Here is a 27110-nt window from a genome sequence, read left to right on the forward strand (position 1 = left end):
CGGGCAGCTTCGCAACCCAGCGCTCAACCACTGCGCCACCGCCACCGGGGAGGCCCTGGAATCTTAATTTAAAAAAAAAAAAAACACTCACAGAAAAAGGGAGCAGTCTGGTGGCTACCAGATGTGAAGAACAGAGGTAGACAGAACAGAAGGTAGGTACAAATTTCCAGTTATAAGATAATAAGTACTAGGAATATAAGTACAATATGAATACTATAGCTAATGTTCTTATATGACCTATAAGAACATTGTTAAAAGAGTGAATCCTAAGAGTTCTCATTACAAGGAGAAAGTTTTTTCTTTTTGTTCTTTCTTGTCTTCTTTATCTCTATGAGAAAATGGATGCTAGCTAAATCTACCATGGTACCTGTTTCACAATACATGTAAATCAAACCATCATGCTCCATACCTTAAATTTATACAGTGATATTAAGTCAACTGTTTCTCAGTAAAACTAAGGGAAAAAAGGAACAAGATACTATTACATGCAACATAGATGACCCTGAAAACCTTTTGCTAAATGAAAGAATTCAGACACAAGGAGAAGGAGCCACATCGTATATGACTCCATTTATATAAAATATCCAAGTTAGGTGAATCCATAAAGATGGAAAGTAAATTAGGAGGTGGAGAGTAAATGTATTAACGAATATGAGGTTTCTTTTTGGGATGATAAAATGAAAATAAAAATTTGAGAAAGACCAGGTTCCTTCTCTTCAGGATATTAAAATTAAGGGGAGGAACTACACTCTAAATACTAATTATCTTTGTAAAAGTAAAATATTGTGCACATTCAATAAAACTAAAGAAAATTTAAAAAACAGAAGAAAATGTACCTGAATTAGATGACGGTAATGGTTGCACAACTTGGTAAATACATTAAAAAGCCACCTTTAAAAAGTAAAGTGTATGGTATTGAATTCTGTCTCAATAAAACTTTTTTTTTTGTAAAAAGCAGTTTTTATTGTCTTTGGTCCACAGTTGATATTTCACATTATCTCATGATATGTGTAGGGGCTGTTGCCCTGGAAGGCCTCCAGGTGGGGGCCCATATGCATGGCTTGGAAGGACAATGAGGAAAAGTACAGAGAAAGTAGCACGGAGAGGGTTCAGCTTTGCTCTACTATTCAGAACTCCATTTTCCCAACCAGGCTCAGTGTTCCCACTAGGTCCCTAGGTAGGTCCAGGATTGGTGGGTTGGGGTGCTGGGGAAATTCAGTCTCTTAAGACATCTATGATTATTTCAGGGCTGTGGTTTGGCCATATCCCAGAGAACTTGTTTTCCTTCTGGTACCAGCGCCACTATCCCCAGTATATTCCAGTGTAAAAAAAAAATTATTTTTCTTTTATTAAAGCTGCCTGAAATTTCTGCGATAACAGAAACCATGAACTGATTAGTAGAGAAAAGGGAAGAGTGGTAAAAGCAATAGGAAATAATTTGGGAGCCAGGTTTCATCCTCTACACCTCCACCCATAGCCTGCTGGGAAATCTGCTGCCCTGGCAGGTAACCCAATGCCTCCCCACAGATTCCTAGTTAGCAGCTCTAAGTCCTGTAGAAATCAAGAGGAAAACCCAGAAAATCCTGAAAAATCAGATGGGGTGAGCATGTGGGAAGACAAACACACCCACAAGGGTACCTCAGTATCCCACCTCCTAATAGTAGGAGGGGTACTCTGGAGCCTCTCTTGAAGTTGGACACTCAGCAGTGACAACTCCATCAGCCACTGAGTCTTGCTAGCAGTATTTGGGATCATGTATCTGCTAACCCAGGGCAAAGATCTAGCCGCTCTGGTTGGCATCATGTGTGGCCCACTTTTAGGGACATAAAGGAGTTGTCATAAAGGAGATGTCCCAAGAGCCATCATATCCACCTGGCTAGCACTCCTTGTTGGTCCCTAACTAAAGAATGATGACTGAGTGATATACGGGTAGCAGGACATGGTTTTAAGGTCATATAGATATTTCTTGAGCCATAAGTCATCATGCCTGATTGGCTGGGACATTTGTTAGTGCCCATCTGGAAACCAGAGACACTCAGTACTGGCTTCACGGTGGTGTCATCAAAGTTACACTCCTGCTTCTCTGAATATTTAACACAGATGTCCGTGCCACTCTGCAGACCCTTTGTTTTGGCCTTCACTGGCAGGGCAAGAAAACACACCTGCACCTATGGTCATATTCCTATTCTCAATCAGGCCATGGCCTCAAACAGGTCAATGTGTTCATGCCATAGTTGACCAGGGCCTTGATGAAGCAGCAGTGGATTTCTAGACTGAGTCCAGCTGCAGCTTATTCATGAGTGCTTTCCTTCAGACCTTTCTGGAAATTGGGGCCAAAGGAAGGCCTGTGAGTTACTTGATCCAGCTACAGAACTCTGCCTTCTTCTTCTTATGAGGGTCATATTTGGACAAAAGCCAGTTCTTAACCCTGGTGGGAAAAGCCCACATGCCAGACCCCTGCTGAAATGCATGGAGCTCACAGCCAGCAGTTAGGGGAAGAGCTAAAACTTTTTATCTATGAAAAAAACTAATCAAGGAGTTTTATATATGATATGCCTAAAAAACACTTGTCACAAAGCAAAGTAAGTGGAATAGCCCAGAAAAACCTCAGGTCTCCTGATTTTTTCTGTCAGCTTCTTAGTTTTCCTTTGGATCATCTTACAGAATTCTTGCTAATACCCGAAATAATCACTAACATATTAAGTAATCACTACTATTAGAGAAATTCAATCAATTCACCTACTCTCAAATTCAAAGTAGATGTGAATTAAGAATAAATTAAGAATGAAATAAATACTGATCTCTGCCCTATGGATCAAAAGAAAAAAATCGGAGTAATAGTGATAATTCTACATCAAAAGACCAACTTAATTTAAAACAGCTAGAGAATTAATGTGCAATTAGAAAAGTTTAAGAACAGAACAACTATTTCATAGTTAACTGAGAAAAGACAAATAGCATTCTTAATTGTTTATTAAGGATCTACTCTGTATCAAGATACTATAATATGTTCTATGGGGGGAATGAAAATATCAAAGACCTAATCCTTATCAACAAAAAGCTCACAATTGAGTAGAAACAGATATACACAAATAGCTACTCATTAAAACTATGATCTGCTCAAAGAGCTGTGGTAATAGAAGAGAGGTGAAAATGGGAAGATGAAAGGTGAAATAGGAAGAAAATGGAAGGTTACCTCACAGTAAAACAGGTCATGTCCAGGTACTGGCTGAAAACAACACAGAATCCCCAATGTTCTTTTTTAAAATAAAGTGCTCGAAAGAGGATACCAATAGACAATTTACAAATAAATACAACACAATGCTAACATGGCTAAAAAAGAAGACTATGAAAGAAGAGATTAGTCAACTATGTAACAGCCCCTTATACTAATACAGAGAACAGAAAGAAAAAAATCATAATCTCATAACGTCTAAAAGTTAATTCTCTAGCAATTTGTGTGTTGTTTCCTCACAAACCTAGTGAGCCTTTACAACCACACCAAACAAGAAAAAGTGTACAAGAAAAGCTTTTCTTACTATGAATTCACCCTAGTTATCTTCTCCCAGGACAGGCAAGTGGCCTTCATGGGGTCTTAAACTTCTTAGCTCTCATCTCAGTTCCATTAGAGCCCACTGCTGCTATTTCCTATATTTTTTATTTCCTTCAGTCACAGTATCATGTTTCTGAGCTGAAGCGGGAACAAGGTTGTAAAAAGATTAAGCTGGAAAGCAGAGAAAGAGAATTCCAACTTTTTTCAGAACTAAATTTAGCGGATAGGATTTGTTTTTCTATAATGTGTGCAAAGTACTTACCTTACTTTAAGATAATTATGAGGCAAGTAAATCACAAAATAGCAAGACTTACAAAAAATTAGATTAAAAAGACAAACCAATATACAGAAAATAAAGCTATTGAGAAGAGAGGCTATAAAGGGCAGAAGTAAAAACACTTGGAGATAGGTTGCATGAAGGAGAAACAGGGTTATATCAAAGAAAAAGAAAACAGATTCGTCCCCAAAAAGCAGCAGTTATGGGTGCAAAATATAAATTTTTTATGTGTTTCTTTCCAAAGAAAGCAATAATATGGTTGCTTGAAATTAGTTTCCGAGATGAAGAGAAAAATATTTTTCAGACCATCAACATAACCATGGGAGAGTATCAAATATTAAAGACTTTCATGACAAAGACTTCGAGAGATGAAGAATTTAGTGAGAAATAAACAGCCATCATAAAACATCTGTAACTCAACAGTACCTTCAAGTTTAGTCTGGCCATCACAACTCTCTAGTAATATATACTGAACAGAAAGCTGTATCATAAAAACACAGGGAAGAAGATGCATTATGAGCTACGGCTATCTCTACCTCTTGGACCCATCCAGGTCCTGGCAGCAGCTAGCAAAACCCTATGGGGGTTAAAGTCCACCCCATACCCAAGATCAAAAACTACTCCCACCCCACCTTGGCTCAATGGTTTTCTCCCACTGTGGTGAGGGTGGTTTTGGAAAAGCTCCTCAAATGCCAGGAAACACTGTAATACAAAAAGAAAAAAACAATTCATAAGTACCAAAACTTAACTAACATTTTGGCCACTCTCTCAAGGAAAACTGGTATAGTAGAAAAAGCTCTAATCTAGAAACCAAGAAAGCGAAGTATTGTGTTCATTCAGTATTCATTCTAAAATGTTTGCTGTACTCCAGATGACTTGGTTGAGGGGTAGGAGGGAGTGGAGCAATACTTTTTGCTAATGGCTACTAACCTAGCAGACTACAAGCCAGAAACTGTTGATGGCCATCTCTGCCTCTAATTAGGCTGAAAAATGAAGCCATAAGAGAAGTTAACAGAACTAAAAAGAGACATTCCTGAAGATAAAATTTAAGAACCAGACTCCGGTTTTTTCCTGCAGATAGTTTCTCCCTTAAATTGGTCTATAAAGGGTTTCTGTGACTTGCAAGGAAATTGGTCAAATTCTACACTGAACCTGAGTCAAATCATTCCTCATTTATTGCCCTTAGTTTCTTCTTCTAACAAATGGGCTAGAGCAAAGGTTTCCAAAACCTTTTTTAAAGCAATGGAACTTGTTTTTTAACCCTTTGCACTCCGCTGTCCCCTCTCAGGGGACATCGGAATTCTAGCATATCACTCGGATGTCCCCTCTCAGGGGACATTGCAATTTATTAGTGATTACAGGGAACTGAGGTTATTTCAACGCAACTTTTTGAGACATGCATGTTTCCCTGAAGTTTTATCTTGAAATGGCACAAGAAATTAAATCAAAATATCGTAAAATGGTTCAGAGTGCAAAGGGTTAAATACATATCTTATTTTGATATAAAAAATAAAATCCTTCATGTAAATTGATTTTATAACATCAAATTGAAAACATTTACTTGACCAGAACTAGTAAGAGCAATACGTATTCAAGTCTCACCTTAAGACTGAAAATAAAAACTATTCATCAGTATATATGTACTCTGTAAGATCAAAGGTATGGCCAAAATCAACAAGAACAATGATATTTTGATAAAAATAAAACTTTAAAGTCAGAGGCCAATGGTAGAAGTTGAAAGCTTTTTATTTGTGTGTGTGTGTCTTGTTTTGATTGTTCATTAGTAAGACAATCCTGACTCAAAAAAAATAACTACAAGAAGTATCATATGTTTTCTACACCTGTTCTATCCTGCACTATTTAATCAAAGATGGAGAAAAGCTTTATGTTCTACACAGAAAATATGACAGCACAAGTTTTTCTAAAGACATCTCTGGGTTAAAATTTACTACAATATGGGCCTCCCCGGTGGCGCAGCGATTGAGCGCTGGGTTGCGAAGCTGTCCGCAGCCTCTGTAGCACCGGTTCGATCCCCGGCTGCTCCCCGGCCACCGGAGGAGGGTCCCGCATGGCGCGCAGACCTCTCCTGCCGCCCGCTGCTCCCCTCAGCAGTGTACTTTGGTCCTTCTGCCTGCTCTGCTCCCCGCTCTGGCTCTGGTGAATTCTCTCACCCTCCCACGCTTCTGACTGTACCCAGGCTTGTATAAATAAATAAATAAATCTTTAAAAAAAAAATTTACTACAATATGGGCAAGCATTCATGTATGCTGGTTTTGGATTTTTTTAATGATTCAAACCTCATTTGAAAACTAAACCAAGTGTTTACTAAATCCAACTGGTGTCTTCATCCTCTAATAATACAGTCTCCAAATCTTTTAGGAATATTTTTAGTCAACTCATATACATTCACTGCCTTTAGGATATTATAATGAAACAAATATAAAAAGTTACAATTCTGAAAGATTTCGCTACTTCCTATCCATTAGCTGGGGAGTTCTGAACATGGGCAAATAATATTGGGTTGTCGGAAAAGTCATGATATGTTTTTTCTATACGCAAAAATGTGTCAGGACTTTTCTGACAATCCAATAAATTGGGTCAAATAAGAATACTTTAATAATCTATTCAATTTTATTGAATCTATTCAATCTTATTAAGAATCAATTCATAAAAGGTGCTATAAAAATATTATCCATAAGAATGCCAGTTTTAAAAGATACAAATACTCTCCACATCTAACCTCAAGATGTTAACAGTCTAGCAAAAAATACAACATACTCATTCATTCAACAACATTGTTTCCTCAGCGGCACTATCCATTGTGTAAGCAATTTGGATTAAAAAGTAAACAAGACACAAATGGTCCCTACCCTCATATATTTAGACTTTAACCTATAATATTAGCAGTAGAAAACCAATGAAGAGTTTTAAACAAAGAGAATATAATTACATTTTTCTTTTGAAAGACTGCTTACTAGTATGTGAATGTTACTATAAATTGGGGGTACCAATTAGAAATTACTATAACAATAACAAAATAACAGGAACTTAAAAAACAGCAAATTTAGGTGAGGTGTGGGAATAGGAAAGCAACACTGGTTGTAGTTCAATCTTAAAAGACAAGGAATGGCCAGACAAGTAGAGGAAGGGAGTTGATGTAATAAGAGAAGTCTACATGAAAGACATATTTGAAAAATATCAATCATTTCTTACAGTAGGTCTTAAGTGAGGAAAATCATAGCTAGTCAGGCAGATCAAGGAAAAGGAAATTTTATAATAAAGAAAAATCTCTAGGATACCCAGGAGTACATTTAAGCAGGGTGCTAATAATATGACCAGGGTTACATTTTAAAGATTTTTCCAGAGATAGCCCAAAGAAAATGACACAAAGTCTAACCACCCAACAAGAATGCATGCCTGCTAATAATAAACACACTGTCTCAAAGTCCTAATCTAATAATTTATCAAGATAATCCAAAAAAAAAAACCAAAACCAACAAAAAAACCCAGTCCAAACAAGTAAGCTGAGCTTCAGCTACCAAGTAACCAGTACTAAATTCAGGCCACACTGCAGTTGACATGGCCATTAAACAAAATAAGGGACGTCTCTATAGATAAAGTACTAAAAACATACCAGTGGCTGGAGATAAATGGAATAGAGGGGGAAAACAGCAACTTAAAAAAAAAGGGGCGGGGGAGTAACAGAAAGTTATTTTTTCTATATTCTTGGGGGGAGGAGGGGGAGAGAAATAAGCTAACAGAAAAATCATATTTCAGAGTAAGAATTACTTCTACTTGTTACCAATTACACACAGATCCATCTCATGTGTAATAATTAATAAACTGCAGTTTCTGATAAACAGTTCAAAAACCAAATTTAACTTAGCACACAACACTTAAGAAGATAACCAAACAAAAACTAGAAACAACAAGCTGTAAGAGGACCAGTTCTACAACAGCTAGCTTCTCACCACTTCAAAAGAAAGCTATCCTGCCTGACTGATCCATGAAGCATACCAACTACAATAAAATGGCAGTGGGCAAGGCGGATAGGAAGAGAGTAGACTGTATCACAAAAGTTCCTGACCAATGAACTAGGTAAATTCTTAAATGCTCTCATTCCAGTTAGTTTTCTTTATATAACAGATATGGCTCAATATCAATCATGACAACAGATATAATGAAGAAACCAAACATTTTTATCTTAAAATAAATCCTACCTTTCCGGGGTCATCCTTGGATCGAGGCACTTTAAGGAAACACTTGTTCAGTGACAGATTATGTCGTATGGAATTCTGAAATTAAAGAAAAAAACCCACAGGGTCACTGGAATCCAAAAAACAAAACCCACCTTTAAAAACAGAATCAGAAACCTAGATATTTCTATGCACTAGAATGCATTAACAAATGGAATAAGCTTTTAAAATGAGCTTTAAGTTTTTATCTTTTTGATTTTCAAGTTATGAATACTGCAAGAGTAGTAGTTATACAGGAATAATTCCAAATGAGTTTTCTAAAACTCCCAAAATTGGAATATACTGATTATTTTTAAATGCAATATGACCATCTAATGGTACAGGAAGAAAGCTATGATTAATGTTAAATATCAAATGCTAAATATAAAACTGTATGTTTGTGATGTTTATTTATATATCTATTCTTGAAAGTAAGAACACAAAATACTAAAAATTATTCTACATAAAATTATAGGTGATGATGTTCTTCCTTTGTCCTTTTTTGCAATATTCAAATGATCTGCAAGGCATTACAAAGCACATAGAAGATAATTTGGGTCTCTCTACAAACTGTCAAAAAGAAAAAAACCAAATGGGAAGACATTGGCTTAACAGGGTTAGTAATAACATCCAGGTTTCTCAATGTAGCAGGAAAGAACAGCCAACTTAGATGGCAGGAAAATGTACCTAGAGAATCTGAAGCATGAAATCTTTTCATGAGCAAGCAGTATTGTGTCAATTTTTACAGAAAATACCCAAAGATCATTTTTTCTTAAAGAAATACTCCAAAGTCCAGTCTATAATTTTGTTCCAAAATGGCCAGGTATCTGGCAGAAAGGAGTTCCATCTGCATGCAGCCACTACTTAGAATTTTGTGGGGGAGCATTGGTATAATGTCTATTGTAGCTTTTAATATAAAATTCAGAACTAGATTAAAACTTTCCTCTCATGGAACAATACCTGGATTAAAGAAGTTTTAAAAAGACAACAGAACATAAATTAAAACCTATCTTATTTGCCAAAAGAGCAGTATGAAACTTATGACAGTTCCACCTGCGCATGGGATGTAAACAGCTACAAAAGATGATGATCTCTGCCAAACAAGGAGAAAACAAAAGATTAATCAAAAAAATCATACCAGTTTTGAGTTGCATCAGAGAAGTGAGGTTGCAAGGCAACCCAACAAATTAAATTCTTAAGAGGGGACAGGAGAAAGGGGACATACAAACTGTTTGATCTCTGGCAGAACATGGGAGAAAGAAGAGACTACCATTCAAGCAGTCAAGAACTCTGCTAAGGGGCCTCCCCGGTGGCGCAGCGATTGAGCGCTGGGTTGCAAAGCTGCCCGCAGCCTCTGCAGCGCAGTTCAATCCCGGCTGCTCCCCGGCCACCGGAGGAGGGTCCGGCATGGCGCGCAGACCTCTCCTGCTGCCCGCTGCAGTGTACTTCGGTCTTTGTTCTGCTCCCGCCTCTGGCTCTGGTGAATTCTCTCACCCTCCCAAACTCTTTTTTTTTTTTTTTTTTTTTTATTTTATTTTTTTTTAATATTAAATTTTATTTTTATATTCCCCCATACAATTGCAAACGCCCCATTCTAACCCCAATCCTTCCCCACCCGCCCCCCAACCCCCAACAAGTGTCTCTGGTTCATAGTTTTTTGTTGATTTTGATTTTCACTTTCTTATATTCATTTTCCTGGTCCCTTATTTAAGTTTTCTAGATTCCTGCTATGAGTGAGACCATCCGGTATTTTTCTTTTTGGCTTATTTCGCTGAGCATGATCCCTTCCAGTGCCATCCATGTTGCTGCAAATTGCATGTGTTTATCTTTTTTGAATGCTGAGTAATATTCCATGGTATATATGTACCACATCTTCTTGATCCAGTCATCTATTTTTGGGCATTTGTCACCCTCCCAAACTTCTGACTGTACCCAGTGCTTGTATAAATAAATTAATTAAAAAAAAAAAAACTTAAAAAAAAAAAGAACTCTGCTAAACTTTGAAAGGCCCAGCATGGGACTATGAGTCACCTTAGAGTCCCAGACACATGGAAAGTTACCATTCTTCTTCAGCCTTACAAATTTAAAAACTCGAGTTTGAGAGAGGGACAGTAAAACCTCTCACCCACAGGATGCTGGCAAAGAGTGCTTCTGAGGGAAGAATGGAAATAAACCCTTCTAACTTTTTTTAAGATTTATTTATGCATACAAGAGCTGAGGTGCAGGCCAGAGATGCAAGCAGAACAGGCAGATCTAATGAAATACACTACTGAGGGGAGCAATGGACGAGTCAGGAGAGGTCTGCTGCACCATGTGGGTCACCTCCCTGGCCAGGGATTGAACTCCTGTTGCCTTGGCTGCGGATAGCTTCACAGTGCTGCATCTTAACCCCTGGCACCACCTAGAAGGGTGGGAATTTTAACTCTTAAGAAGAGACAGGAAATCCTTTCCCAGGACACAGGCAAAAAATCTACCACTAATGAAAGGGAGAAACAAAATTCCTTTATGTCTAGGACAAACAACAGAAATTACCTTGGGCCCAAGATTTACACTGATCAGCTATAGACAGGAGAAAGGAAGGAAACTCCCATCCAAAAGCAGCTACAGATACACGATTAAGTAGACCAAGGGAAAGAGACACTGAGAAAGCCCCAACCACAAGTCCAGAGGCCTAAATAACAAGCAAATATAGTCTCCTGATAGAGGGGGCAGGAGCACTTAAGGCCCTTTGTGCTATTTAAAACTCTATAAATCTAAAATTCTTTAAAAATAAAATGCTTAAAAAACTTGGATGATAAAAACAGTACTAAATGCAATATTACCTTATTTTTTGCCTTAGATTCACTATCAACTTACCTGAACTGTGCATATTAACTTCCAGTGAAAATTATGTTATTTCTGTTATTACTTTTTGCTAGTCGTTCCTATAATACAACTAAGCACTATCAAACTGATATTCTATAAAATATAAAGCTACTTGCCTAAACAAAAAAATTTCCTATTTGACACCCTAAAAATGACTAGTAACCAGAATTTCATCTTTTTTTTTTTAAAGATGTATTTATTTATACAAGAACCGGGGTACAGGCCAGATGTGCAGAAGGGTGAGAAGATTCACAAGAGACAGAGTGGAGAACAGAACAGGCAGACTGACAGAAGACACTACTGAGGGGAGCAGTGGGTGAGACAAGAGAGGTCTTCTGCACCATTTGGGTTTCTCCCCAGCTGGCCAGGACCAAACCTGCACTGCAGAAGCTGCGGACAGCTTCACAGTGCGGCACTCAGGCACCTGCGCCACCAGGGAGGCCCCCAGAATTTCATCTTTAATTATGTAAGCCTCTACAAAGCTTTAAAGTCAATAGGATATTTTTAGTGCATAAAAGTAGTAATTCAAATGAAATTCTTACCTTCCAACCACTGCCAGCCTCTCTATAGTATGGGAAGTTATCACAAATCCACTGGTAAATCTCACTTAGAGTCATTTTCTTTTTGGGTGAGCTATTAATTGCAAATGTAATGAGGCTGGCATAACTGTATGGAGGTTTCCCATCTTTATGCTGTTGGACTTCTTCCTGGTCCAGAGTTGTATTCGGGTCAAGAAGTGCGTTCTTCTTAGAAATTCCTGTTCCATGTGCATTCTGTGAAGCATCAGATTTTTGGATGGCTGCTCTCATGGTAAGCTGTGGTAACCAGTCCATAGATGTTAGGCTGCTCTCCAGTTCAGATGTCATCCTGAAGGTAAATAGACTCCTTAGTCAGTATCAAGGAAAGAACCCCTGCGTCTCAAAATATCCAATATTCACAAATCTAGGAGTTCCAAAGTGAGGGAAAGCCTGAGTTAAATCTGGAGGAAAAAGATTTGAGTATGTTAATGACCAAACCAAAAATTTAAGGGATCAATATTTCCAATCTTTTTTCTTAATTTTTTCCTCTCCAAAACATAAATTTGGCTTTAAAATGTTTAAGATACAGAATGATACATACAAAGTGAGTCCAATATCAATCTTTCTGAAAGCGACTATCAGTCCCTTTAAAGAGGGCTTGAAAAGCTCAGTTTGCAGACCAGTTCTTTAATCACCAATATCACAAGTCTTGTAAAAAGTTAAAATGGAAAATAGCATTTCATTTTCACTTATTTTAGGGGAATCATACCAACAAAAGAACACTAAAAGTAAAGAGGAAGCAAGAGGTTAAAGAAGTAACTAAGAAACAGGCACAGGAATTTTCATGAAGGAAAGAAGGCAGTTGAGCAGGTGGGAGGTAGGAAGAGTGAAGCAGGGTAGACAAGAATAGCAAGGAGACAAGCTAGCTGGGGGAGTTGACCGACAAGAGGAATGCAAACTCAAGGACACAAATGAACAAGAGAAAAGGAGGCTAGGCAGTACCAGGCAATTAAAAAAGGCATACACACGTACATACACACTTACACTTGTGTGTGTGCAGCAACAGGTCAAAGAACTAGCTTAAGAAAAATAACTAAAGATCTAGGATATGAGAGAGTAAATCATATAAATTGGACAGCAAGAAAAGCAGCATTAAAAAGCTCAAGGACAGGCTTAGGCAAACTTACAGTGATCTGGATTCTATAATGTATTTCTCAACAATGCTGAAAAATTTGTACCATTACCACCCAAAGAAAGAAGAATGAAAAACAAAATCTACCAAGTTAACACATATTCTGGAGAAGGGAAGAAGCTTCTCTGAGAACTGAAAATAAAAATGTAGAAACAAAGCTTGACATTTCACACTGGAAATAACTTTTCAACAAACGGTACAACTCTTTCTATTCTGAGAACAAAGAAGCAGGAACAATGACCATGACAATAAAGTAGAGAAGAAAGAAATACTTCTAAAGTGATATCAAAATAAAGGGAAAAAAGAAAACAAAACGAGAAATTTTTTTAAAGATTTATTTATGCATAAAAGAGCTGGGGTACAGGCCAGAGGTGCGGGGGAAGAGGGGGCAGGAGGGGCGGGGAGATGAGAGGATTCACCAGAGAACAGAGTGGGGAGCAGAACAGGAGGACTGACTGAAATACACGGCTGTGGGGAGCAGTGGGCAAGACAGGAGAGGTCTGCTGTGCCATGTGGGTCACAAAATGAGAAATTTAGGGCCTCCCTGGTGGCACAAGGGGTTAAGATGCAACCTATGAAGCAATCCACAGCCTCTGCAGCACAAATTCGATCCCCAGCAGGCCAGGGAGCAGCCCACATGGCGCAGCAGACCTCTCCTATCTTGCCTGCTGCTCCCCTTAGCGCCTCTGGCCTGTACCCCAGTTCTTGTATGCATAAATAAATCTTTTTTAAAAATGAAAAATTTTAAAGTACCTTAGTTGAAAGGAAAAATCTGTGGCTAAAATCTCTAAAATCTTACACAGGTTCCTTAGCTCAAATGGCTGTATGCAAAAAGAAACCTGGAATATGTGCTTAAGAGCTGAGCTTCTAGGGCCTCCCTGGTGGAGCAAGCGGTTAAGCACCGCACTGTGAAACTATCCTCAGCCTCTGCAGCACAAGTTCAAAACCTGGCCTGCCAGGGGGCTGACCCATATGGCACAGCAGACCTCTCCTGTCTTGCCCACTGCTCCATTGAGCAGTATATTTCAGTCAGGTTGCCTGTTCTGTTCCCCACTCTGTCTCTGTAACCCAGTTCTTGTTTCCATAAATAAATAATCTCAAAAAAAAAAAAAAAAAAAAGCTGAGGGCCTCCCTGGTGGCTCAGCAATTGAGTGCTGGGTTGCGTGCTGGGTTGCGAAGCTGCCCACAGCCTCTGCAGCACCGGTTCGATCCCTGGCCGCCAGGCGAGGATCCCACATGGTGCGCAGACCTCTCCTGCCGCCCGCTGCTCCCCTCAGGTGTACTTTGGTCCTTCTGCCTGTTCTGCTCCCTGCTCTGGCTCTGGTGAATTCTCTCACCCTCCCGCGCTTCTGACTGTACCCATTGCTTGTATAAATAATAAATAAAACTTTGGAAAAAAAAAAAAGCTGAACTTCTAGGTGATGAAGAACACAGAATCTCAAGTTAAGCAGACCAGAGTTCAAATACTTATTTTACCATTTACTAGCAGTGGACTATGAAAATGTTAATTAATGTCTCTAAATCCCAGCTTTCTCTTCTGTAAAATGAAACAATAATGGTATCTAAAGTTAATTTATTACTTTGAGAATTAAATGTGATAGCATAACACAGAACAAACACTCAGTGTTAGTTAATACTATTACTCCAAGTGTATCTTGGAATGGTACCAATCCACTGTAAAGTAAACCAGATTAGCAACAGCAATTATAAATCAAGAGACAGTCATGAGGATTCTACCTGCATTGCCAGTAGTCCTATTATCTTCTTTTTTAGTTATTTTTACCCACAATTTTATCTTTCTCATTTTCTCAAATTCCCTCCATCTCTATTATATGCATTCCTCTGAAACCAAATTCCTCTGCATAACACCTTACAGATATAAACAACTTGTCATACTGCTCACAATCTCAGTTAGAAATGCTTGTTCCCAGCATGAAATAAATTATAAGAAATAAATTATAAGAAGGAAGACAATGTAATTTAGAGATCACACATGTCAACAGAATGAGCAAGTACCTGAGAGATTATAGACTAATCCCTTCAACCTGAAGATGAAAAACTATGGACTACTGAAGTTAAAGACTTGCCAAAATTCTCACAGGGTAGTTAGCAGCAGAACTAAAGTCAAAGTCTAGATTTCCTGATGCCCAGTCCAGTAGTTTTTTTTTTACCATATCTCATTTGCAAAGTAAGGACTAATAATAGGACCAACCTTACTAATGGAAAGTACTCAAAACAGTGGCAGGCAAATAATATGTATTCAACAAACATTAGCTACTAGTGATGGTAGTAATGATAATGGTAGTTGTACTGCTATTATTCAAATTTCATTCAATAAATGTTGGCTATTATTATACCATGCTATCATCCTCAATCAAATCTGAGTAGCTTGATTTTGTTCACATTCCCAAACCAGTCAGTCCTATACACTTACAAATTTAACATAAAAGCATGTGCCGAATTGAAATGTAATTGATATTGCAGATGCATCCTATGTAGAACCATCTTTAACTTGTTTCCTTCCACCAATGCCACTGTTTGAGACTTAATGAGTCTCAGTTAATATAAACACACAGTTAAGTTGGTATTTAGTATGCGTTAAAAATTTAATAAGAATCTATAATTACACGTACGTGCATGGTTATAACAGAGCAAGATTTTATACACACATGCACACAAACAATGATAAAATTCCTGTCCTCCAAGAACTGATGCTCCATTTAGGAAAGTCCAACACAACTCAGTAAGAGTGCAAAGCTGAGCTCTGGATGCTGTAAAGGCTCAGAAAAGGAAGAGGACAACATAGACTTCAGCCTTAAGAGACAAAAGCAAGAATTTCAGCTAAGACTAAAAGAAAGTTAAGATTCAAACAGATTGGGAAGAAAATGGTTCCAAATCATCAAAGACATCATGGGTAAGAATTATTCCATTGTTACATGTATTTTCACCAGTTCTGCTAAAGCAGGTTTGAAGTACACTATAAAACATCTCCCTTCAATTTAAATTTTGAAAAAGTGGGGCTTCTGTGGGTTTGGATTTTGTTTGTTTTGCAAGTTATTAAATTTTATATATTCTTCTTAGTGAGATAAAATATGTCTCCATTGTTGGTACTTAGACTGGCCACTGAAGTCCTCCACTAAGCACTGAGAACACATAAAAAATGACCATTAGATTTAGCCATATCATCATTAACTTTAGAATGAAATCTGTAAGTGGAATGGTGATGATAGGAGTCCACTTGTATTAGAGAACAGATGTGACAAATTTAAGTCTGGAAGTCTGGAAGTCTCTGAGGAATCTGGTTATGGAAATCTGGTTAAGAAATGCCAGGCCCTCATTACCTCACCTAATACCAAAAGGTTCCTAGCCAGCCTCCTAGACAGACTAAGCACCTCCAGAGTCCATGCACACACTCCAAGAGAAATCTGTCAGCAACGTTTTCTTACCATTGTACCCTGAAACCTTCAATAGTTGCCTTTCTCCTACGGTACTCAATCTAAACTCATTTTCAACTACTTTTAGCTTTCACTAATCTTTCATTAATCAGTAATTCCTAATACAATTATAACTCACTTTGCCATTTACTATGTGGTTTCATACATATAATTGCTTCATATGCTTAAGCTTTCTACCTTCACTCTCTCTCATTCCACCGTCTACCCCTTTCCCCACCCATCCCAAACCCCCACTCCCACACTGAGGATAGTAATCATGCACTAATAGTTCAGGTGCTACCTAACACCATGCCAACTATATATTAGCTAAACAAATCACACAGTGTTTTGATAAGAAATACTCTGCCCAGTTGGCTTCTACTTTTATTCCAAGATTTACACCAAACATCTATCCCTCCAGAAAGCCTGGTCAAACCATTCTTTCCAGTTTCCATCTCCTAAACTGAACTAGATCCTGCTTCCACCATAAAATATAAATATCTCTACCATAAATCCACAAAGAATTATAATTATCTTTTTCTCCCTTCCATGAGACCACGAATTCCTTCAATGAAGGAACTTTTGTTTTTTTCCTCTCTTCCTAATGCCTCAGAACACAGTGAGTAAATGGTGGTCAATAAATTTAAAATAATGACTACCCAAAAAAGGTATCAGCGTGCATCTCCCCAAACAAGAAAGACCATACACATTGAAAAGCTAAAAAGAGTTGACTAAGAGAAGACTCAATAGCAACAGGTAAGGATAGCACAGGATCCTTTAGTCCTTTAATTACTGGAAAAAAGGATGACTCAAGGAGCACAGACTGACAAGCACTACAGAATCCATATAGAGACAGTTCTATTGGAATAGCAGAGAAAACAGGATGATGAAAGCAAAGATAAAAAGATAATGTTATTTGTGGGAGAAAGGAAGGCACGGAAAACTTATGCCTCATATTTCTTAAATCTATGATGGTACTTGTTAATTAAAAGTAAGTTCCAGGGGGCACAAAATGCATTAAAACTAAAGGTAAAATGCATTAACAAAAATGACTTAACACAAAGTCATAACATGGGGGTAGTGAGAGGATTCTATTACCACTTTATAAAACACTGCCACTGAGAAAATCCAAAATATGCTTTTTAGCTACTTTAGGACATTGCTTGGTTTCCCTTTGTAACTTCCCTAACTACCGAGCAGTAGGCAAGGCTTACTCAGAAAGTTTTCAAGTTTCAAGTATCAAAAAGGGGGGAAATGAATAATGATACTGTGGCTCCTTAAATGGAAGTAGGACAATAAGGAAAATAATAAGGATAATGAAGTTATGATCAAGATATTCCGGAGTCCTCCCTCTTCATTCCTGGCACTTGGCATTTCACCCCAAGACCCAGAAAACATGGGAAAGTATTCTAATTATGTACATTTCCAGGGGTTAATACATATTCATATATGTATTTATATTATATATAACTCAGGTTACAGTATCTCAGCACCCAAAGCAATCAGAAGCAGGGGCTATGGCAGAGACTACTAACTGCTACCTAATATCTGTTTTTACCTTCTTCCTTAAGAATATAACCCCAATTTTATTTCAGATAGCACTGCACCCTTTGCCCTTCCTGCTATCTGGAGCTAGAGCAGGCATCTTGGATCATAAAGTGATTTCTGAGAATGAAAGTCAAAGAAAATAGGAATAGAAACAAGGAATCTGGGTTCCTAATATTTTTGCAAAAACAATTCAGAAGTGACCAGTTGAACCCTGAACTGCAAACTCGCCTGCACTTTTTATTTGTCTAACTACTACTAAAGACATCTCTAGGGCCTCCCTGGTGGCGCAGGGGTTAAAGACAGCACTATCAAGCTATCACTAGCCACTGCAGCATGAGTTCAATCCCCAGTGGCCAGGGAGCAACCTACATGGTGCAGCAGACCTCTCCCGCCTCGCGCACTGCTCCCCTCAGCAGTGTATTTCAGATCTGCCTGTTCTGCTCCCCACTCTCTCTGGTGAATCCTCTCAATGCCCCCCAACCTCTGGCCTGCACCCCAGCTCTTGTATGCATAAATGAAATACATCTTTAAATAAAAAAATAATTTCCCATTTTCTCCCATATACTCAAGGGAATCATAGTTACTGCCCATCTTCTATAGTTATTAACCATCTTCTAATCGTTTATTTGATAATTTATAAATATGTTAAGTTTTTAATTTTATTTTTTTAAAGATTTATTTATTTTATACAAGAGGTGGGGTACAGGCCAGAGGCGCAGGAGGGTGAGAGGACCCACCAGAGACAGAGCAGGGAGCAGAACAGGCAGACGACAGAAATACAATGCTGAGGGGACTACTAAGCAGATATGAGGTACCAGGTTTTTTCCAACATGAAATGCATGAAGTCCTTAAATTACCACATTTCAAGACTTACTATAACACTAACAATAAAAGGGGGAGAGGACTTTAATGGACCATGGTGGAAGATTTTTGGTGGTGGACACAGTATGAGAACGTAGTTTGCAGGGGTCTGAAACCATACCGCTGAAACATACACTGTGTTGTAAATCAACATTACCTCAACAAATTTAAAAATGGAAAAAGCTAAAAATTTAAAAAAAAAAAAACAAAACTACAATAATCAAGATAGGTTCTCATGCAAGTGTGGACATAAATCAAAGGAAGAGTCCAAAACTAGACCCCCACACATATATGACCAATTGATTTTTGATAAAAGTGCCAAGACAAAATAATGGAGAAAGAAGACTTTTCAAAAAATAATACTGAAAACATGGTTATTTGCATGGGGGAAAAAAAGTTAACTATGACCCTCACTTACCAACTCAGATTATACACAAAAATGGAAAAACAAAAACCAAAACTACCTTTTGTGCCATATGCAAAAGGTAAAACTATAAAATTTATATGGCTTGGGCCTCACCGGTGGCGCAGCGGTTGAGCGCTGGGTTGCGAAGCTGCCTGCAGCGTCTGCAGCGCCAGTTTGATCCCCGGCTGCTCCCCGGCCACCGGAGGAGGGTCCCACATGGCGCGCAGACCTCTCCTGCCGCCCACTGCTCCCCTCAGCAGTGTACTTCGGTCCTTCTGTCTGCTCTACTCCCCGCTCTGGTTCTGGTGAATTCTCTCACTTTCCCGCGCTTCTGACTGTACCCAGTGCTTGTATAAATAAAAATAAATACATCTTTAAAAAAAAAAAAAATATATATATATATATGTCTTCTCCTTTAGAGCTACTCTCATATTACATGGGTTTCTCCTTTTGGTTTTTTTATTTCCTAAAGTATCTGTGGAAAGATATACCTATAAGATATTAAATAGTTTCCTCAATTAATCTCACTCTCCCATAAACTCTGTGAATTGTACTTTTTTACAGTTAGTATACTACTCTGTAAGTTCCAAACACATGTGGGAGGTGGAGAAGAGAATGTTAAGATAAACTGTGAAGAAATGGGTTCTATTCTTAAAATCTGCACCGAGCAACATAATCTTCAATAGAGAGAGACCTATCCATAGTACCGATCCCTCAGATTCTCAAGTAAGCCATCAGTACTACACCCTAAATGCTAGTTATTCAAGTTTCAATATTTAGTCACAATGCAATTTTATAATTTGTCAAGTCAATTAATAGTAAAGGGTATTCTTCAATACCTGATATTTAAATATGGAGACAATGCAGCATTACATCATCTTATATCAAATATGAAAGTATGTTTAGGATGATCTAGACAAGCACATCCAATAGGCTTTCTGCAACAACGAAAATATTTCTGTGTTTTCCAATGTGGCCGTTACTAGACATGTGTGACTATGGAGTACTTGGTATGTGGCTAGTGTGACTAAGAAACTGAACTTTTCATTAAAATAGCCACATGAAGCTAGTGGCTACCACATCAGACAGTTAAGCTTTGGAAGATAAGCCAGAAAAGTTCAAAATACATTTTAGAAAATGTTTCTGAAATGATGAAAAAGAAAAGGATTTGTCATTATTTTTCATATTCTATTTCCATTTAACTAGACCATGCCATATCTAAACATATAAAAGACTTTATCAATTGAAAAAAAGTTTGATAAAGATAACCATAATAAACTATGGCAAGATAATGCAAAGATATTTCTGCCACTGTGTGGAGTAAACAAACATATAATATTAAAATGTCAGCAACATCCTTAATCTAAAGGCCATCCTTAATCTAAATCCGAACACTGTTAGTAGATACTCTAAATTCTAAGAATTTAGGTTGAAGGGGAAATAGAAAGGGGGGGAAAAATGCTCTTATACCACATGTTCTTGAGCTGACAGTGAAGCATACAAATCTGTTTCATTCCCTCCTTATTCTAAAGAGAATGATTCCTTTGTCTACTACTATTGAAGACAAAAGTGGGGGGGGGGTTGTCAGGTACCTTACTAGATATGTAATGCCATAAATCCTAACACATCAGTGAGGTAAGTATTAACAACCATAGTACAGAAGTATTAGGGGAAATGAAATAACTTGCCTAATATCTCACAGCTAGTAAGTTGCAGAGATTTGAACTTGTGCCTTCCTCATTCTAAAGCTACCAGAGCTACTTTATCAATGTCAAGCTGCTACTACAAGGCAGTAAGAAGTCTTAAAATAAATCTACCCTCCTCTGGTCACTCTAAATAGCAAGATCATCAATATCAAGAGAAGGAAAATGAGAATGAGGAAACACATGGACAGGAAATTCATCTGAGACTAACACATGAGCTTCTCTGGTGCTAAAGTATCCTTATGTGTTTCTCAGCACATCCTAAACAGATACACTAGATCAAAAATAAAAGACATATTTAAAAGAGAATCATAACAAAAAGAGAAACAAGCACCAAGGGAGGTAAAGAAAAAGATAAGAGGAGGAGGAGATCTCAGGTAAAAGGTAGTGAATGTACCAGAAACTACTTAGAATACTACTGGATAACTCCACAGTAGTATACAGTCCCAGGTTATATACAGGTATGAACCATAAAGTTCAGAAACATATCCAGGCCCATTTTAACAAGTCCAAAGAAACACCGAATTTTTTTTTAAGGATTTATTCATTCATACAAGAGCTGAGGTACAGGCCAGAGGCGTGGGAGGGTGAGAGGATTCACCAGAGAAAGAGTCGGGAGCAGAACAGGCAGACTGACTAAAATACACTGCTGAGGGGAGCAGCGGGCGAGACAGGAGTGGTCTGCTGCGCCATGTGGGAATCTCCCTGGCCAGCTGGGAATCGAACCCGCGCTGCAGAGGCTGCGGACAGCTTCACAGCACAGCGCTCAATCCACTGTGCCACCAGGGAGGCCCTACATCAAATTTTTTTGCTGTGTACAAACCAAGTTACAAAAATAGTCTATTGCTACAGTATGTGAAAGTACATTATATGCATTTATGTGTTTACTTAAAGTTCATGTTTTTGCTTTCTTTCAGTATACTTCTGCTCTTTACTAAATCCGTACTTGGAGGTAAAACACAAGTACACCTCAGGCTGAATCGATATTATACGAACTCAAGAAACCAAACAGACTGTGCTAAAATTTCAGAATTTTATTGTTTGATAGGAACTGTATCGGGCCTCCCTGGTGGCGCAAGGAGTTAAGCACAGCACTGTGAAGCTATCCGCAGCCTCTGCAGCACAAGTTCGATCCCCGGCTGGCCAGGGAGCTATCCTCATGGTGCAGCAGACCTCTCCTGTCTCGCCCGCTGCTCCCCTCAGCAGTGTGTTTTAGTCAGTCTGCCTGTTCTGTTCCCCACTCTGTCTCTGGTGAATCCTCTCACCCCCCGCATCTCTGGCCTGTACCCTGGCTCTTGTATGCATAAATAAATAAATCTTTAAAAAAAGAAAAAAGCAGAAATGTAGTTTGCAGAATCTCAGTTCCAGCATCATTAAGCCAGAATGGGAAGCAGGGATGGGGGATTGGAGATGAGGGGCAATAGCTTGATAATTTGTTCTCGCATACTTCTAAGAAATATGGTATGGGGCCTCCCCAGTGGCACAGCGGTTGAGCGCTGTGTTGCGAAGCTGCCTGCAGCCTCTGCGGCGCTGGTTTGATCCCCGGCCACCGGGTGAGGGTCCCACATGGCGCACAGACCTCTCCTGCTGCCTGCTGCTCCCCTCGGCGGTGTACTTCAGTCCTTCTGCCTGTTCTGCTACCTGCTTTGGCTCTGGTGAATTCTCTCGCCCTCCCGCACTTCTGACTGTACCCAGTGCTTGTATAAATAAATAAATAAATAAATAAATAAATAAATAAATAAATAAATAAATAAATCTTAAAAAAAAAAAATATGGTATGAAAAGAGTTTTCTCAGATCTGGTATACAGCTATTGTTCATGTAATTTTAGTAGAATACATGCTTGTTGCAAAAACAGTGCGGTGCTTAACCCCTTGTGCCACCAGGGAGGCCCCTACAATTCTGCTTTGACAGCTTATTTCCTGTAAGGTTCTGATAAGAAGGGGCACCAAAGATGAACTGCACAACTAAAGGTGGAAGGAGATACCTGTGTACTTTTCTTTGTCCCAGCAAAGCCCCTTTATGCCTATAGCAGTAGTGCTTTCTGTAGCAATAACTGAATCCAATTTGCAGTTTTTCCAACACTGTAGAAACACCTTCATCATACCCCAGAGGTTCCAGCACCAGACAAGCACTCTTCCCTTGAGGTCTGGGTCTCAAACCCATGGGATTCCTTTCCTGAGCTCAGACACCAGCACCAGGTATGTAGTGCCTTCCACCAAAATACAAGGCATTCTGTTGCTGTGGTACTTCCTGGACTCCCTCTGCCTGGAATGCTCATCTTCCATATACCTAAAATATATGTCTCATCCCATCCTTCTTTCAGGTCTTCTTTCAGCTGTCACCTTTTCAGTAAAGTTTTCCCTCGCTACTTACCTAAAATAACACATGCCCCGATTTTTCCTGTCCTCTTTCTCTATTTTCCACCTTAGCCCTATCACTGTCATTAACAGAGATTTGTTCATTATCTTGTATATTAACTATCTTTTCACCAGAACACAAGCCCAACGATTACTGTATTTTGATCAGCTGTGCTCACTGCTATAACCCAGCATTTCAAATAATGCCCAACAACAGATCAGGTACTCAGTATGCTGAGTGAATAAATGACACACCCAGGTGCAACACAATTATATAACTAGGTGCAACACCACATATAAATGATAGATGCTTCCATCAATATTTACTATTCTAGTATGAAAGATTTCAATTAACAGATTTTTTTTTTTTCCCAAACTGTGCTGTGGGAACTGCAGCAATCCCTCAGGGGCAACTGTGAGGGTAGAACATGGAACCCTAAGTAACGACAAAAGTCCCATATTTATCTTTTATTCACTGGACCTCACATCAAAATTTTATTTGTAGACAGGATTTAGCAATTTCAAATACAACTAAATCAAGTGGACTATACAACAAATTAGTTCTACTTTCTAAATAAATGAGGGTAATCTAGGAATTATGCTTATATTATCCTTTAGAAAGAGGTTACATCTAGTCTTATTCTATTTAAAATACATTAAAAGCATATTGGTTTTTAAAAAGGAATGAAAAAAATGCAATTGCATGATTTCATATACAAGAACATATGTAAGTAAAAAACTAAGATCCAAATCCCATTACCACAAATATCTCTGTAAACAAAAACATCTCCCAACCCCAACAAATAGCACTATTTGAAAAAATATATATATATATACAGTATTTCATTCTGAACCTCACCTTGAAATTCATCCTACTATTACTTGACCAATATGATCTTTAAAATGTTACAATTTTCCAATAAAGAGAAAAATGCTCACCTTAATGAAGTTACAGATGGACAAGCCTGTCCATACAAACCCATCTGGCCACAAAGAGAATCTGAAAAGCAAAGAAGAGTTAATTATCAGATGCTCCAAGGTAAATCAAACTATATACCATGCCACAGTTCTAATTAAAACACTCCGAAAAGAGAAACAGGTTAAAAAATTCACCATTATATAAACACATACCCACATGAATCAAAATGCTATTAAAAGGGCTTACATACTGAGGAAGACCAACAACACAGAAAGCATAAGAGAAAAAAAGCACACACTAACTGCAACATAAAAATGAGCTGAAAATTCATAAAATTTAACATGGTTATGCTGATGTTATACACTGTCCAAACTGTTTAGTAGAACCCCAGGCGTTCCCCACAGGTAGCCTTTGCGCTAAGCAAGCAGGTTTCTACCCCCACATAACTATGTTCCCATATACTCAATTTAAAGCATACTCCCCTGCTGAAAAAAAGGAACAGCAGAGACGGAGCTTTAAATAAGATACTTCTAGGGTCAAATTCTAGCTGTGACACTATGAGACCTTGATCAACGAGTATAACCTCACTGAACCTGTTTATTCATCTATAACTTGGGAATGACGATTCATCAGAGATAAATTGCAGGTTTGTGTTAGAATTACATAAATCAATGAAAAAATATTAGTGTCGCAAGGATGATACACAAATCTCTGTAAGTAATGTAATGAGAGAAGCTGGAATGAGATTTAGTGTATGTAAATGCATACATTGAATGGGTGGTGGAGACTGTGAGAAAATAAAAAAGATAAATTCATTCTGAAGGAATCAGCTCCTATTCCCAGTTCTTTTCAACTATTGCTAAGCAAGACTGCAATCCCAGTACTGTAAAAACTCCTAATTTTTCAAAAACAAGCTATCAAAATTTTTATTTCAAATCTGAATTTTATTTTCTAAATACTATGTGGCCCAAACAAAATATTACATTTTATCTTAAGTTTATAACCTTTGATTCAGAGGCTGACAGAATTCTCTGCATCAAACAGTCCAAGCATGTACTGAAAAGAGACGATACTTCCATTTCTGTCAGTATGACAGAACAGATAGCTTGATCAACATGCCAACTAAAAGTAACTAAAATACCAGATAAAACATTTTTAAATCTTTGTAAGTTAATCAATAACCTGAAAACAAATATGGGGTGTGCCAAAAACTAAGTAAAAGAGGGAAACCAGAAAATTACACAGAACACTGAAATCTGCTTTCACTCAAACCCAGGCATTTTGCCAAATACTATGAATTTCAGCTGGCAATTCCAAGGCCTATGGGGACCATGGTATAAGAGGCAAAGTCCAGTTGTTACCCAACAGAACTGCAAGGAAAAATGCTCCTTAACCTTAGCACTGTGTGCTGGTGAGGGGGCAAGGGAATGTGATAGCAGTGCGCAGTATCTCAAGTGACAAGTCACAACCATAAGATCCTCACCTAGACTACAGGGTTTTTTTTTAAGATTTATTTATTTATGCATACAAGAACTGGGGTGAAGCCAGATTGCGGGGGGGGGGGTGTGAGCGGATTCACCAGAGACAGAATGGGGAGCAGAACATGCAGACTGACTAAAATACACTGCTGAGGGAAGAAGCAGGCAAGACAAGAGAGGTCTGCTGCACCGTGTGGGTAGCTCCCTGGCCAAGGACTGAACTGGTGCTACAGTGGCTGTGGATAGCTTCATAGTGCTAAGACTTAACCCCTTGTGCCACCAGGGAGGCCCTAGACTATAGTTTTAAAAGCTTCATACTTAGAATTTTGTTAGGGGTAATTCGTGTCCTCCCACCCAACTTGACAGAAGCAAATGCCATCCTCTCTGGGGAATCTACCATTTTCCTAGGCTAAGAAGAACTGTCACAAATAAGGTGCCAAAATAAATGAATTCACAATCAAAAAATCACAAAGCCCGGAAGGAAATAAGTGACTCAGAGTAAAACACAGCCACAACATCAGTTAGCAGAATCAAAGACCAGATTACTAGACACTTCATAATCATTATAGGTGATTTACCTACTCCAATATTTTAATTACCTGTATGCAGACAAATCCAAAATCTTTACCGCTAGCAGGGGTCAATCTCTTGACCCCCAAACATATATATCTAACATTCTCTGCTGGAAATCCCAAATCTATCATGTTCAAAACTGAATTCATCATCTTTATGTAATGCTTCCTATCTTAATAAAATGTCACAGCCCTTTCATCTTAGAATGGTTTTCAGATATCTAGTTTAAGTTAACCTTTCTTCTGTTATAGCAGAACATTTCTTTCCAATTCTTAATTTATATGAGGAATGACTTCTGTAAACACTGCCAGGCTCTTAATCCACTTCTCACCAAAGAATATTTAACTTTTTTAGTGAGTAGAGCTAACTTCAGGACTCTACATCTACCATTCCACAAGGTAGTGGTCTGGATGCATCTGCTCTACCATCCCTAACAATGTAGACATTAGGTGGGCAGTCCCATGGACTAGATTAGATGTGAGGAGACAAGAGAAGATAGAGCTAACCTGCCTATTTGGCTCTTAAACCTGAGATACATTCTACAATATTCTACAATGTATCAACAACCAAAGTCCTCCAAAAGTTACCCCTATGACTCAGTACCCAGTAATTCTACTCCCAGATAAATTTGCATGGGGAGGGGGGAGAATGTGTGTGTGTAAAGGTCTCTTGAGGACACATACATGTGTATATACATATAAATATATGCCCAAGAGAGTCTGGAACTTAAACTCACACAAAAACTTACATGTAAATGTTCACAGCAGTATTATTCATCATAGCCAAAGAATGGAAATAAACCAAACGTCTGTCAACAGGTAGATAACAAAATGTGGCATAGCTATACAATATCCACATAACAAAACTATACATGCACTATTATCCAGTCATAAAAAGGATTGAAGTACTATTATATGCTACTGCATGAATGAACTTTGCTATGTGAAAGTTAGACACAAAAGGTCACATATTATATGATTCCACTTATATGAAATGTACAGAACAGGCAAATTCTAAAGATGGAAAACAGATCAAATATTACAAGGAGATGGGGAAAAGGGAGATGGGGGAGGGGAGGCAGATAGTGACTGCTAACAGTTTTCTTTTTCCCTGGAGTGATGAAGAAGTTCTGATAAGATAGCAGGGATAATTATGCACCACCTCATGAATAAAAATCTTTAGTATAAAG

The 27110-nt window shown here is 38.3% G+C and overlaps 1 protein-coding gene and 1 pseudogene across 6 annotated transcripts in view; both read right to left on the reverse strand.

Annotated features, from left to right (window-relative positions):
* Positions 1-27110, reverse strand: part of FOXJ3 (forkhead box J3) — an 83240-nt gene that overhangs the window by 36451 nt on the left and 19679 nt on the right. For 5 of the 6 annotated variants that reach the window (XM_037500650.2, XM_037500652.2, XM_037500648.2 and 2 more), the window contains exons 2-4: positions 23891-23951; positions 11473-11797; positions 8051-8125 (exon numbers count right to left, since the gene is read on the reverse strand). In XM_037500650.2, coding sequence (XP_037356547.1) covers positions 8051-8125; positions 11473-11797; positions 23891-23934 — 444 coding nt within the window. In that variant the 5' untranslated portion in view covers positions 23935-23951. Of the gene's footprint in view, positions 1-8050; positions 8126-11472; positions 11798-12049; positions 12501-23890; positions 23952-27110 lie in introns of those variants that run through there. The other variant, XM_037500651.2, reaches the window with a different exon arrangement.
* Positions 62-3216, reverse strand: LOC119235814 (calponin-2-like; annotated as a pseudogene).

Source organism: Talpa occidentalis, unplaced genomic scaffold, assembly GCF_014898055.3.
Source record: "Talpa occidentalis isolate TD23 unplaced genomic scaffold, MPIMG_talOcc4v2.1 talOcc4.9, whole genome shotgun sequence".
NCBI lineage: Eukaryota > Metazoa > Chordata > Mammalia > Eulipotyphla > Talpidae > Talpa > Talpa occidentalis.